The 15,439-nt window shown below is 43.9% G+C and overlaps 1 protein-coding gene across 2 annotated transcripts in view; it reads right to left on the bottom strand.

Annotated features, from left to right (window-relative positions):
• The window catches only part of LOC123997486 (AT-rich interactive domain-containing protein 1A-like), a 28,689-nt gene that overhangs the window by 10,378 nt on the left and 2,872 nt on the right, over window positions 1-15,439 (bottom strand). The window contains exons 2-11 of one of the 2 annotated variants that reach the window (XM_046301774.1): window positions 7,763-7,981; window positions 7,005-7,616; window positions 6,681-6,788; window positions 5,720-5,960; window positions 5,292-5,381; window positions 4,798-4,971; window positions 3,881-4,199; window positions 1,418-1,563; window positions 805-911; window positions 355-564 (exon numbers count right to left, since the gene is read on the bottom strand). In XM_046301774.1, the coding sequence (XP_046157730.1) occupies window positions 355-564; window positions 805-911; window positions 1,418-1,563; window positions 3,881-4,199; window positions 4,798-4,971; window positions 5,292-5,381; window positions 5,720-5,960; window positions 6,681-6,788; window positions 7,005-7,616; window positions 7,763-7,981 (2,226 nt within the window). Of the gene's footprint in view, window positions 1-354; window positions 565-804; window positions 912-1,417; window positions 1,564-3,880; window positions 4,200-4,797; window positions 4,972-5,291; window positions 5,382-5,719; window positions 5,961-6,653; window positions 6,789-7,004; window positions 7,617-7,762; window positions 7,982-15,439 lie in introns of both variants that reach the window. The other variant, XM_046301773.1, reaches the window with a different exon arrangement.

A 15,439-nucleotide genomic window follows, 5' to 3' on the forward strand; every position in this document is an offset into this window, starting at 1 on the left:
TTGCTGATAATGGGCCTCTGTACACCTATGCAGATATTTGTAAAAAAAAAAAAAAAATGATCTGCCGTTTCCAGCTACAATAGTCATTAACAATGTCTATCTACACTGTAGACATTGTTAATGATCAATTTATTAATGATCAAGTTGTTATTTTAATACCCCAAAAATGAGCTTTTCTTTCAAAAACAAGGACATTTCTAACGGTTGTGTATATTTATCCAGGAATTCCCATTGAGGTCAGAAGACCTCTTTTATAAAGGGAAACCTGGCCAAGAGGGCACCTCAATAGGGAAATAAATAGATCAAACACACTACAGTGCATGCATGCATAGTACAGCACAAACCTACACTGACCTGTGCGAAGCCTCCAATCTCCTTGACCGAGACGTAGAGTCTGAAGAGGTCTAGGGGTTTGCGGCCCACAGCAGGCAGGTTGGTCATGCCCATGGCTTTTTCCTCGATAAAGCCCAGGTAGCGGTCCACCCACATCTTCCTCTCGAGCTCGGGGCCCAACTCGTACAGACGGGTGATCTTCTCGTTAGTTGTCGTGGAAGAGCTCGACTTCTGGAAGGCGGCAAGAGAGAGCCGTCATGAGGGAAAGGGTTGGGTAATAAACCCATTGGTCTTATTTCCCTTTAGTAGCTAGCTCATTGGCAACTGTAATAACCACGGAATAAAGTCAAAAGTATGATGGTAACACGTGTGTTAACAGTTTAAAAATAATATGGTTTATAACGTAGTTTCTTTTAACGTACACACAAGCCCTTAAACAAAATTGTACAGACAAAGCCATTATCTCATCACCTTGGATTTAGTCGGTTCCGCTTTCGGTGTTCCGTCCACTTTGTTGTTCATCTTCTGGCCCTGGTTCATTTTTCCATCCATACCAAACTCTGGACTTGGGGCCAAACCTAGGTACAAGGGTACATTGTGGGGTTGAGCACTGTTCAACAGCTTTTGAACAACAATTCTCGGGATCAGGACATATAACAAACAACTGCTGAACGACCAGAGGCAGCTGACATTTTGTATTCTAATTTCAGACATCACAGACTAACAAAGATTCCCCTATAGAACTTATTCATACCGGGGCCATTGTTCATTGACCAACGTTATCTTCAAACAGGATAGGAAATGCTCTGGTGAAACCAATGCAAAATTTTTCCTCAAGTGTGACTTAGATTAACAACGACTGCACTAACACAATATTTGTTTTGGAAAACTCATCCGTCTATGCTAGAACTTTCAGATGAGAAAAAGGTCTAGTGTGAAAACGCTGCAGACAAATTGCATCAGGCCTTACTTACTGGCCACCCCAAAGCAAACCTATGCCACTGACCACTGTCCCAAAGTCATCCTGACATATCAAAAATACTTGGGGCACCATGGAGCAACAGTATTGGACAACAGTACTCACCACTGGAGTTATTGGCCATGTTGGGCCCCATAGGGAAAGGTGAGCCGCCCTGCGCGTTCATCATGCCAGGCATGTTGTTCATGGGAGGACCATAGGGGGCGCCAGGGCCCATCATGCCAGGGGGCATGTTGGGGTAGCCAGGCATCCTGAATGATGAGGGACAACCACACTTTTAGCATGTAGCATGATTTCAGAGTGAAAAACATTCCTCTCCCGCTGAAAAACAATCAGTTATGCAATAATATCACTAAATAAGAAAGACTTATGAGTGCCATTGCAAGGGGGAATTCCTTGTTCTTGATACAAAAATGTCTAGTGACTTTGTACACCTGTGAAGACCGTAAAGCCTAAAGAGAGAAAATATGCTGAATCTGCATCTGAACTTTCCAATGTTTTTAATGTGTTCCTCCAGGTATTCCTCGTAGTGACGGGCTGGAGAACATCTCGTCTGCCTCTGCCTGTCTACCTCTCAGTAAGTCTGTCTTCATCTCATCTGCTCTCTCCTCTGTTCTTTATTTTCTGCTGCTCTAATCACTCCTCTCACTGCCTTCACAGGACCTTCAAAGTATAGGAAAATCTAATAGTTAGGGCCAGATATCACATACTCAACACATTAACAATGATTTTAAAAAATAACATATTGGGTGGAGGCACACACCTGTCTATATAAGGTCCTACAGTTGACAGTGCATGTCAAAGCAAAAACCAAGCCATGAGATCGAAGGAATTGTCCGTAGAGCCCAGAGACAGGTTTGTGTCGAGGCACAGATCTGGTGAAGGGTACCAAAAAAAGTCTGCAGCATTGAAGGTCTCCAAGAACACAGTGGCCTCCATCATTCTTAAATGAAAGAAGTTTGGAACCACAAAGACTATTCCTAAAGCTTGCAGCCCGGCCAAACTGAACAATCGAGGGAGAACGGCCTTGATCAGGGAGGTGACCAAGAACCTGATGGTCACTCTGATAGAGCTCCAGAGTTCCTCTGAAGATGGGAGAACCTTCCAGAAGGACAACCATCTCTGCAGAACTCCACCAATCAGGCCTTTTTGGTACAGTGGCGAGACAGAAGACACTCCTCAGTAAAAGGCAAAACAGTCTGCTTGGATTTTGCCAGAAGGCACCTAAATTATTCTCAGACCATATGAAACAAAGATTTAACTCTTTGGCCTGAATGCCAAGCGTCACGTCGGGAGGAAACCAGGTGGTGGCAGCAGCATGCTATGGGGACGTTTTTCCAGTGGCGGGGACTGGGAAGCTAGTCAGGATCGAGGGAAAGATGAACGGAGCAAAGTACAGATAGATCCTTGATGAAAACCTGCTCGAGTGCTCAGGACCTCAGACTGGGGACGAAGGTTTTATCTTCCAACAGGACAACGACTAAGCACACAGCCAAGACAATGCGCGAGTGGCTTCGGCACAAGTCTCGGAATGTCCTTGAGTGGCTCAGCCAGAGCCCGGACTTGAACCCGATTGAATATCTCTGGCAAAACCTAAAAATAGCTATGCAGCGATGCACCCCATCCAACCAACAGAGCTTGAGAGGATCTGCAGAGAAGAATGGGAGAAACTTCCCAAATACAGGTGTGCCAAGCTTGTAGCGTCATACTTAAGACTCGAGGCTGTAATCGCTGCCAAAGGTGCTTCAACAAAGTACTGAGTAGAGGATCTGAATACTTATGTAAATGTAATATTTCAGTTCTTATTTATTATAAAAAATCAAACATTTCTAAAAAACAAACAGTTTTTGCTTTGTCATTATTCAGTTGTGTAGCTTGATTAGGAAAAAACAACAATTTAATCAATTTTAGAATAACATGCTGACCACGCCAGCATTGCAAAATGAATATACATATACATGTTATTCAATCATTGAATCCAGACTGCTCGCACATGTCTGCATAGCCAGACACTAAAATAGAACTTGGTTCTATTTATGACGCACTGCAAGTCCTGCCTTTCCCATCTCCTCATTGGTTTATAGGAGCATATAACCACATGGGTGATTGAAAGATGAACCGAGGTCCACATTCCAGTCCAGTTGGTAATGGTAATGCACCTTAAAAGTTGGTTGCCAACCACCATATAAAGTCCAAAGAAGAAGACTGAAGGAGGAGAGATTACTAGAAAAAAAACTTGTTTTACCCTTTTATCTGTGGATTAATTGTCGGAGTAGAGGACCTTGTGCATTTCAGGTAAAATAACAACCCAATGTTTATATCCCAGGACAAATTTTTATCCTTTTCGACCTGTCCCCAAATGAATATTGTTGGTTCATTTTGATATTTTAACCTGTGTGTCCTGATCGCGTCTAGTGTGGGTGGACAAAATCAATATGCGCGCGAGCAAGCAGTCTGGTCAGCCTGTAAGGCTGTAACGTAACAAAATGTGGAAAAAGTCAAGGGCTCTGAATACTTTCCGAATGCACTGTACATGTGTAATATGGTTTAGTAAAAATTATAGTGTACCTGCTGTGTATGGAGTTGGTAGCAGCGTGTTGCATGACTACAGCTGCAGCCTCCTGGGCCTTCCGGTTGAGGCCGGGGGGAGGGCACATCCCTGAGCCCACCTGAGGTGGCATGTTACCCATGTTGGGTGGCATGTTGGGCCCCATGTTGGGGCCATAGGGACGCACTCCCACCTGGCCCGGAGGCATTCTACCAGGGGGGATGCCTGCAAATGGCAGCCCCCCTTGCCCAGACATGGGGTTGCCAGGGTTCATGGGGTTGCCCATGCCAGGGTAGTTGGCATTGGGCATGTTGTTGTATCCAGGTTGCCGGGGATAACCTGTAATAGAATGGACAAAAACAATGTGTGTAAAAAATGTATGTTAAAAAATAAAAAATAAACACTGCTCTGGTGACATTGGGAAGACTAGTTATATGTGCAAAACAACAAACTAAATCTTTAATCAACTTGGGGTTCTATTGTGAAAGGTGTACATGACTGCTAATGTCTGTTGAAGCTAATGCTAATGTCTGTTGAAGCACTATACCGAGCTGACAGTGGATTTGTGCACACTGAGCTATGAGCCTGCCATCATAGTGGCAGCTCTACTGACAGGGGGGCTCTGCTATGTCAGCTGACTGTTCTCCATGGCTAAAAATAGCTGCGCTAGGCTAGGAGAGGGAGGGATGAGCTGATAGGAGGGAATTCCTATGAGGCAAAAATACATATTCCATGGATTTGGCTGGGGGAACAAACAAGAAGCAACTTGACAGGATGGTGAGATAATTAAGTGGGAAGCATTTATACATTGGCAGTCAAAATGATTAAAAGTCTATTTGGTATATCAACTGAGTTGTTATTTTTCAAGTGCACCAAATGTTGATATTTTGCCACCAGCCCCTTTCCTTTGTTGCACAGTGTAAACCACAGAACTCACTTTGTGGGCCATACTGCCCACCCTGAGGTCCGTAGCCCCCCATGGAGTTGTTCTGCTGCTGATAAGGTCCCATTCCAGGGTGCATCTGACTTCCAGAGGACTGTCGGGGTGACAGGGGAGAGGCAGACTGTGGTGAGCCGTAGGCGGGCATCTGGGGGTTTCTCTGCATGAACCCTGGCAGGGTCAGAGAAGAGAGGGTGAAAGATGTTAATCTTCCAACAAAACACTGGAAATCTCTCATAAGACACATCAGAAGGCTTCGGTACAGAAATTTGCCAGTATTTACTTAGAACGTACATGGTAAAAGTGGCAATTACATGTAATATTATTTGAAGTACCAGAAAGTACCTATTGTTACCACACAATTTTCTGGTAAGTACCAGGTACCATAAAAGAAAGTGCAGCCAAAGTTGCATTAAAACAGAACACTGTAAGTGATCCCTGCAGAGCGGGGTAGTACTGTGTGAGGGGATTCTCAGTTAGGGTGAACTCACCTCTGTCCTGGGCCATGGGAGATTGGCTCATGGCGGGGTTCAGACTCCCGTCAGACTGAACACTCGATGGTCTAGGGGGCATCTGGGTCCCTAAACAACAGAAGGGTCGTCTCAGTATGTAAATAAGAAGTCTGAGTAGGAACAAGGCCACAAATGTCACTACTTAGTTAACAATATGTAAGGGACACTTAAAGTAATCCAACAAAATGACCATTGATGGCTTCTTGTGTAAATATTTTCTGTCTGGATTTTAATGATTTGTATCCTACTGCAGCCAAGCACTGTATTGTTTTAAAAGATTGACTGCAGTAGCTCTACTGTTTCAATCTATGGTCATTTTGTTGTTATCGTGTATATGTAAAACAAATTGCATGTGTCCTAGTATATGTCAGAAAAACCCATGTATGTGTGCGTACTCGTGTGTTCACCTGGCATTGTGGCGGGTGAGAGGGGTCCTGTGCGGGAGGTGGTGGCACTGGCAGGGGAGCCGGCGGGCGACGGCGAGGGCCCTCGGATGCCTGGCAGATGGGGAGAGGTGTGGGGCGAGAAGGGGGACTGGGCCAGGTTGCTCTGCTCACCCTGGCTGCTTGACACACCTGAAGTGCTCACGCCAGGACTCAGAGCGCCATCTGTGCCCGTGGGCAGGTCATCGATGGAGCCTGAGAGATCCTGCAGACACACAAGACAGGAGGGAACGGGGCCTATGGTGAGGAGACGCTGTGGAAAAACGCCGGCCTGATGAAATCGACATGACAGCCATTAGCTGACTGTACAGTTAGCAGTGAGACGTCTTGATAACGACTCCATGCACTTCCTGTAGCTCTGTCTACCAGCACAACATAAGCACATACAGGATGCAAGCACAATTTAATCTCCTCAGTCTTGGAAAGCATGGCAGCACACTTTCTACTAGATTTGGAGACATGTGACACACATAGTTATGGTTATTGATCTTGTCGAGGAAAAGAGAGCATATTAGAGCAGGGGGTTGTCATGGTTACGATGGATGTGTGCCGACTCAGCACGGAGCAGCCCTGCCATGTAAATTTTATACAATCTATACCGTCGCTTTCGCTCTCATTTTATCCAGGCCCGAGCTCTGCTCAAATGTACTAATATTCATCTCCCAGACTGCCACACAACATTTCTGCAAGTTCGCTACGCATGCCCAATGACATCTACAGACACACACACTCAAATGCCATACAAAATAAACACGGGTAGCATTAATTAACCACAACACCACACACACCGGTTTGACTATGTTAAGACTAAAATGGGTCATGGAATCATGCAAACATGTTTCAATGCATTATGATTTCAGAACAATGTAATAATTGGATTTATAGGCGTATAGTATACCTTTGCACAGGTTGGGTGAGGACTCACCGGTAGGCTGGACGGCCGGCCTTGTACGCTGACGTCCTCCGAGCCACTTTTGGGCTGGTTGGAGGGAGGGGCGCTAGACTGGGAACTGAACGAGTCCTGGGATATCTCCTGGGGGAGAGAACGAGACAATCGGAATTGAAGAGCATTCACATACACATATATGCATACATGAGAATACACAGTGACCATACCAATGCCTTCCATCTGCTAAGCAAGTATGGCAACCGGTACTGCACGTTCAATGACGATATCAAAGGTACCTCAATCATAAAACATCAATTGTGTGCGTGCACACACACACACACACACCAAATTCAGTTGTACCTGCTGTGGTGGAGGAGGGAAGCGTTGGTAAGGTGACTGCTGTGACTGTTGCTGTGGGGGATTCTGGGAGTAGGATGCAGGCTGGACCTGTGGATGCTGGCTGTGACCTGGTGGTTGCTGAGGGGGTTGAGCGGGTGTCTGGGGTTGCTGCTGCTGTGTGGAGATCTGCTGTGGGCCCTGCGTGGGATAGCTAAGCTGGGGCTGCGACCCTGCTGGGACCTGGGAGCTGGCCTGCTGTGGTGGCTGGCTGGGAGGCCCCTGCTGCTGGGGGTAAGGAGGCTGACCAGACTGGGTCTGAGCCTGGACAGGGCCCTGGGAGTAGGGAGGTTGAGACTGTGAGGGTCCTTGGGATGGACCTGGCTGCGGGCCCTGGGACTGGGGGGGCATATGGGGCTGCGGATAGGGTGGCCCACCCTGGGCATGGGAGGATGACGTCTGGGAAGGGTGGGGCTGCTGAGGGTAGGGTGTTTGACCACCCTGCTGTCCTGGAGGTGCCTGGGGGTAGGGCCCTTGCTGCTGGCCTGGGTGTGAAGCCTGGCCCTGTTGGCTGTAGTAGGGCCCTTGGCCTGGAGGCCCATAGCCTCCTGGTCCCTGCTGTCCATAAGATTGCATCTACACACAAATACATACCAAAGTTAGAAATCAAACAAATGGGTAGGCATATGATAAGCAAGCCATATAGTAGTGTGTGAAGAGAAGGAGGGTTGATTTCAGTGTGAGAGAACGTAGGATTAAGTCAGCTTGATGACACCACTGACCTGCTGCCCGTAATGCATGCCTCCCATAGCCCCAGGGGTGCGGCCCTGAATGGCCACCGGGTATCTCTGGGAGCTAAGTGGACCGTAGCCTTGGCCCGGGTATGCATGACCCTGCTGGGCTCCTGGGGGAGGCCCCTGCCCAGACTGTTGGGAGTATGGACTGCCCCCAACATACGGCTGGCCTCTCATTTTAGCCATCGGATCCATTGCACCTGGGGGCTGTGGAGCAGAAGATCAAATACATGAACAACACTTCATAACATGAACACTATAAAAAAATATGTCAGGTGCGGGTGACAGGATGTACCCTAGATCACAAAAGACTTGGATACGGGCAGATGACTACACTATAGTTTATAGGCACTTTAATTATCTAGCAGGGGTCTCCTCATGCAAACCAACTCACACATTTCAAGTTTCCCAACACAGCAAGAGCTATAGGGATGCATTTTCCCCTCCTGATAGGTAAAAAAACAGAAAATATGACAAAAGGCAAGTCAACAGAATAATAATAATAATAAATGCCATTTAGCAGACGCTTTTATCCAAAGCGACTTACAGTCATGTGTGCATACATTCTACGTATGGGTGGTCCCGGGGTTCGAACCCACTACAGAACACGTGAAAGCATTACAAGAGCCAAGGGAACGAGGGGAGTTTTATTTATTACATTTTTCCCACGATCATTAACCTTTTTTGTGCCATAGTTACAGAGCAATATATACAGTGCCTTGCGAAAGTATTCGGCCCCCTTGAACTTTGCGACCTTTTGCCACATTTCAGGCTTCAAACATAAAGATATAAAACTGTATTTTTTTGTGAAGAATCAACCACAAGTGGGACACAATCATGAAGTGGAACGACATTTATTGGATATTTCAAACTTTTTTAACAAATCAAAAACTGCAAAATTGGGAGTGCAAAATTATTCAGCCCCTTCACTTTCAATGCAGCAAACTCTCCCCAGAAGTTCAGTGAGGATCTCTGAATGATCCAATGTTGACCTAAATGACTAATGATGATAAATACAATCCACCTGTGTGTAATCAAGTCTCCGTATAAATGCACCTGCACTGTGATAGTCTCAGAGGTCCGTTAAAAGCGCAGAGAGCATCATGAAGAACAAGGAACACACCAGGCAGGTCCGAGATACTGTTGTGAAGAAGTTTAAAGCCGGGATTTGGATACAAAAAGTTTTCCAAGCTTTAAACATCCCAAGGAGCACTGTGCAAGCAATAATATTGAAATGGAAGGAGTATCAGACCACTGCAAATCTACCAAGACCTGGCCGTCCCTCTAAACTTTCAGCTCATACAAGGAGAAGACTGATCAGAGATGCAGCCAAGAGGCCCATGATCACTCTGGATGAACTGCAGAGATCTACAGCTGAGGTGGGAGACTCTGACCATAGGACAACAATCAGTCGTATATTGCACAAATCTGGCCTTTATGGAAGAGTGGCAAGAAGAAAGCCATTTCTTAAAGATATCCATAAAAAGTGTTGTTTAAAGTTTGCCACAAGCCACCTGGGAGACACACCAAACATGTGGAAGAAGGTGCTCTGGTCAGATGAAACCAAAATGGAACTTTTTGGCAACAATGCAAAACGTTATGTTTGGCGTCAAAGCAACACAGCTCATCACCCTGAACACACCCATCCCCACTGTCAAACATGGTGGTGGCAGCATCATGGTTTGGGCCTGCTTTTCTTCAGCAGGGACAGGGAAGATGGTTAAAATTGATGGGAAGATGGATGGAGCCAAATACAGGACCATTCTGGAAGAAAACCTGATGGAGTCTGCAAAAAACCTGAGACTGGGACGGAGATTTCTCTTCCAACAAGACAATGATCTAAAACATAAAGCAAAATATACAATGGAATGGTTTAAAAATAAACATATCCAGGTGTTAGAATGGCCAAGTCAAAGTCCAGACCTGAATCCAATCGAGAATCTGTGGAAAGAACTGAAAACTGCTGTTCACAAATGCTCTCCATCCAACCTCACTGAGCTCGAGCTGTTGTGCAAGGAGGAATGGGAAAAAAATGTCAGTCTCTCGATGTGCAAAACTGATAAGAGACATACCCCAAGCGACTTACAGCTGTAATCGCAGCAAAAGGTGGCGCTACAAAGTATTAACTTAAGGGTGAATAATTTTGCACGTCCAATTTTTGCGTTTTTGAACTGTTAAAAAAGTTTGAAATATCCAATAAATGTCGTTCCACTTCATGATTGTGTCCCACTTGTTGTTGATTCTTCACAAAAAAATACAGTTTTCTATCTTTATGTTTGAAGCCTGAAATGTGGCAAAAGGTCGCAAAGTTCAAGGGGGCCGAATACTTTCGCAAGGCACTGTGTATATATATATATATATATATATATATATATATATATATATATATATATATATATATAATATATATATGGCCAATACGGAGCTATATATGGCCAATACGGAGCTATATATGGCCAATACGGAGCTATATATATATATATATATATATATATATATATATATATATATATATATATAGTTGAAGTCGGAAGTTTACATGCACTTAGCTTGGAGTCATTAAAACTTGTTCATCAACCACTCCACAAATTTTGTGTTAAACTATCGTTTTGGCAGGTCAGTTAGGACATCTTTATGCTTGACAAGTCATTTTTTCAACAATTGTTTACAGACAGATTATTTAACTTATAACTCACTGTATCACAATTCCAGTGGGTCAGAAGTTTACATACACTAAGTTGACTATGCCTTTAAACAGTGTGGAAAATTCCAGAAATTATGTCACGGCCTTAGAAGCTTCTGATAGGCTAATTGACATAATTTGTGTCAATTCGAGGTGTACCTTTGGATGTATTTCAAGGCCTACCTTCAAACTCAGTGCCTCTTTGCTTGACATCGGAAAACCAAAAGAAATCAGCCAAGACCTCAGGAAAAAAAATTGTTGACCTCCACAAGTATGGTGCATCCTTGGGAGCAATTTCCAAACACCTGAAGGTTCTACGTTCATCTGTACAAACAATAGTACTCAAGTATAAACACTATGGGACCACACAGCCGTCATACCGCTCAGGAAGGAGACACGTTCTGTCTCCTAGAGATGAACGTACTTGTGCAAAAAGGGCAAATCAATCCCAAAACAATAGCAAAGGACCTCGTGAAGATGCTGGAAAAAAATGATAAAAGAGTATCTATATCCACAGTAAAACAAGTCCTATATCGACATAACCGGAAAGGCTGCTCAGCATGGAAGAAGCCACTGCTCCAAAACCGCCATAAAAAAAGCCAGACTACGGTTTGCAACTGCACATGGTGACAAAGATCATACTTTTTGGAGAAATGTCCTCCGGTCTGATGAAACAAAAATGGAACTGTTTGGCCATAACTACCATCGTTATGTTTGGAGGAAAAAGGGGGAGGCTTGCAATCCAAAGAACACCATCCCAAATGTAAAGCACAGGGGTGGCAGCATCATGTTGTGGGGGTGCTTTGCTGCAGGAGGGACTGGTGCACTTCACAAAATAGATGGCATCATGAGGAAGGGAAATTATTTGGATATATTGAAGCAACATCTCAAGACATCAGTCTTAAAGTTAAAGCTAAAGTTAAAGCTTGGTCGCAAATGTGTCTTCCAAATGGACAATGACCCCAAGCATACTTCCAAAGTTGTGGCAAAATGGGTTAAGGACAACAAAGTCAAGGTATTGGAGTGGCCATCAAAGCCCTGACCTCAATCCCATAGAATATTTGTGGGCAGAAATGAAAAAGCGTGTGCGAGCAAGGAAGCCTACAAACCTGACTAAGTTACACCAGCTTTGTCAGGAGGAATGGGCCAAAATTCACCCAACCTATTGTGGGAAGCTTGTGGAAGGCTACCCGAGTTAAACAATTTAAAAGGCAATACTACCAAATACTAATTGAGTGTATGTAAACCTCTGACCCACCGAGAATGTGATGAAAGAAATGAAAGCTGAAATAAATTATTCTGTCTGCTATTATTCTGACATTTCACATTCTTAAAATAAAGTGGTGATCCTAACTGACCTAAGACATCATTTTTACGAGAATTAAATGTCACAAATTGTGAAAAACTGAGTATAAATGTATTTGGCTATGGTGTATGTAAACTTACGACTTCAACTGTATGTATGCATATATATATATATACACACATACATACATATATATACACACACACACACACACACACACACACACACACACACACACACACACACACACACACACACACACACACACACACACACACACACACACACACACACACACACATACATACATACACACATACATACATACATACATACATACATACATACATACATACACACACATACACACACACACACACACACACACACACACACACACACAGGTGCAAAAAAGTATTTAGCCAGCCACCAATTGTGCAATTTCTCCCACTTAAAAAGATGAGGCCTGTAATTTTCATCATAGGTACACTTCAACTATGACAGACAAAATGAGAAAAATAATCCAGAAAATCACATTGTAGGATTTTTAATGAATTTATTTGCAAATTATGGTGGAAAATAAGTATTTAGTCAATAACAAAAGTTTCTCAATACTTTGTTATATAATCTTGGTTGGCAATGACAGAGGTCAAACGTTTTCTGTAAGTCTTCACAAGGTTTTCACACACTGTTGCTGGTATTTTGGCCCATTCCTCCATGCAGATCTCCTCTAGAGCAGTGATGTTTTGGGGCTGTTGCTGGGCAGCACAGACTTTCAACTCCCTCCAAAGATTTTCTATGGGGTTGAGATCTGGAGACTGCCTAGGCCACTAGGCCTTGAAATGCTTCTTATGAAGCCACTCCTTCGTTGCCCGGGCGGTGTGTTTGGGATCATTGTCATGCTGAAAGACCCAGCCGCGTTTCATCTTCAATGCCCTTGCTGATGGAAGGAGGTTTTCACTCAAAATCTCACGATACATGGCCCCATTCATTCTTTCCTTTACACGGATCAGTCGTCCTGGTCCCTTTGCAGAAAAACAGCACCAAATCATGATGTTTCCACCCCCATGCTTCACAGTAGGTATGAGGTTCTTTGGATGAAACTCGGCATTCTTTGTCCTCCAAATACGACGAGTTGAGGTTTTACCAAAAAGTTATATTTTGGTTTCATCTGACCATATGACATTCTCCCAATCTTCTTCTGGATCATCCAAATGCTCTCTAGCAAACTTCATACTGGCCTGGACATGTACTGGCTTAAGCAGGGGGACATGGATGAGTCCCTGGCGGCGTAGTGTGTTACTGATGGTAGGCTTTGTTACTTTGGTCCCAGCTCTCTGCAGGTCATTCACTAGGTCCCATGTGGTTCTGGGATTTTTGCTCACCGTTCTTGTGATCATTTTGACCCCACGGGGTGAGATCTTGCGTAGAGCCCCAGATCGAGGGAGATTATCAGTGGTCTTGTATGTCTTCCATTTCCTAATAATTGCTCCCACAGTTGATTTCTTCAAACCAAGCTGCTTACCTATTGCAGATTCAGTCTTCCCAGCCTGATGCAGGTCTACAATTTTGTTTATGGTGTCCTTTGACAGCTCTTTGGTCTTGGCCATAGTAGAGTTTGGAGTGTGACTGTTTGAGGTTGTGGACAGGTGTCTTTTATACTGATAACATGTTCAAACAGGCGCCATTAATACTGGTAACGAGTGGAGGACAGAGGAGCCTCTTAAAGAAGAAGTTACAGGTCTGTGAGAGCCAGAAATCTTGCTTTTGTAGGTGACCAAATACTTATATTCCACCATAATTTGCAAATAAATTAATTTAAAATCCTACAATGCGATTCTGGATTTCCCCCCCCCCTCATTTTGTCTGTCATAGTTGAAGTGTACCTATGATGAAAATTACAGGCCTCTCATCTTTTTAAGTGGGAGAACTTGCACAATTGGTGACTGACTAAATACTTTATATATATAATAATCTCAAATGGAGGGCAGTCTGCCCAATCTTAAATAAAAACATCCTTAGCTGTGCTTCTGTTGGGTTCGAGGGCAAGCCGGTTTCCCATTTGGGGGGGGGGGGGGGGGGGGAATTCTGGCTCTGAATTAATGACATCATAAATAGAGGGAGAAGTAGCCTACTCACTGTTCTCTGTTATAATGCGAACACAACTATGAGTCATGTATCGTCTCAATGGAGAAAGTTCTTAAATCTCTAGGCCTCCATCTCCTCAACGTTATAATTTCACTCTGCAAATCGCTAACCTTAGGCCTATCCGTTTAACTTGCTCAACTCAAAACAACCTAAACAAGGGTCATCAAAAGATTCCATGTCGATAACTAAATTAATAACAACAAATGGACAAGCTAATTAAAACATAAGCATTCATTTACCACAGTCGATTCTTATGGGCTTGGATTCTTTATCTGTACCCTTGTCAACGCACACTGCTCTGAGACTTGAGACAGCTCTGGCACGTCACTGCTAAACAAAGGCCTTTAGAAATGGAGGGCAAAAAGCGTTTCTTGACATTTCCCAGCTTCCAGATAATTAATTGAAATAAATAAAAGCAGCACATGGCTAATCTGCATAAGACAGAGTGGAGACTCCCTAGGCGGGGGAGAGGCGGCTGGACGGTCTCTGTGATTGGCCAAGGGGGTTAGAAGGAATTCTTAGTCACACAGAGACAGAGTGGCACATGAGATACAGCAGATACTCATGCCACACACACGGCTCATGTTCACCTCACTATGCAGTGTCAACACAGGAATGCCATTGATAGATAAACCCATCAAATGGGACATAGTGGATGATGTCTCCCTAACATGTTAACATTGGCATGCATTACCATTACCAACCTAACAAAGATCCCATTGATGACCAAAACATTGTCAGGTAGAAGTAAAGGTGAGTGAGTATTACTGCTTTAATATTCTAGTGAGTTATGGCATGTAACCAAAGACAACTGGGCATCCATCAGATTGGCCACACTGTAGTTTCGAAGCATGTATATATATATATATATATACATACACATTTCATGACAGTTGGTTAGTTCTGGGCGATATTCATGCATAGATAAATCTGCTCTGACAACCTCAGCTTTCTATGATATATAAAGTGGTCACGCTCAAATATGATCTCGCCAGATTGGGTTCTCAGGTATTGCAGCAAGTTCTTGCTGTAGCCTACATAAGGGTTGCCCAAACTTGGTCCCCCCCCCCCTTTTGGTTTTTGCCCTAGCACTACACAGCTGATTCAAATAACCAACTCACCATCAAGCTTAGTATTTGAAATCTACTGTATAGTAAAAGAGCAAAAACCCAAAACATGCACCGAGGGATGCCCCAGGACCGAGTTGAGGAAACTCTGGCCTACAGTGGATCAAATTCAGTTGCTTCCAAATGTGAAAAATCCTGTCAAAATGGTCTGCGAACCTGACCTTGTCAAATAATGTTATATTAGCAATGTCTTTATTTCATTCATATCACACCCACACAGTCGTTGATCCTTCAAATTGTTGTGTTAAATGTTTATGATGGATTGCTCATCATCTGGCATCTAGTGTACACATCTTCGTTTCAATTTGTAGCTCATAAATGCATGGTGCAGATACAAAAACTATTTAAAAGGACTGTAATAATACATTATTAACTTGAGTGATTTACCTTGTCACTTTACG

The sequence above is a fragment of the Oncorhynchus gorbuscha genome, linkage group LG15, assembly GCF_021184085.1.
Source record: "Oncorhynchus gorbuscha isolate QuinsamMale2020 ecotype Even-year linkage group LG15, OgorEven_v1.0, whole genome shotgun sequence".
Lineage (NCBI taxonomy): Eukaryota > Metazoa > Chordata > Actinopteri > Salmoniformes > Salmonidae > Oncorhynchus > Oncorhynchus gorbuscha.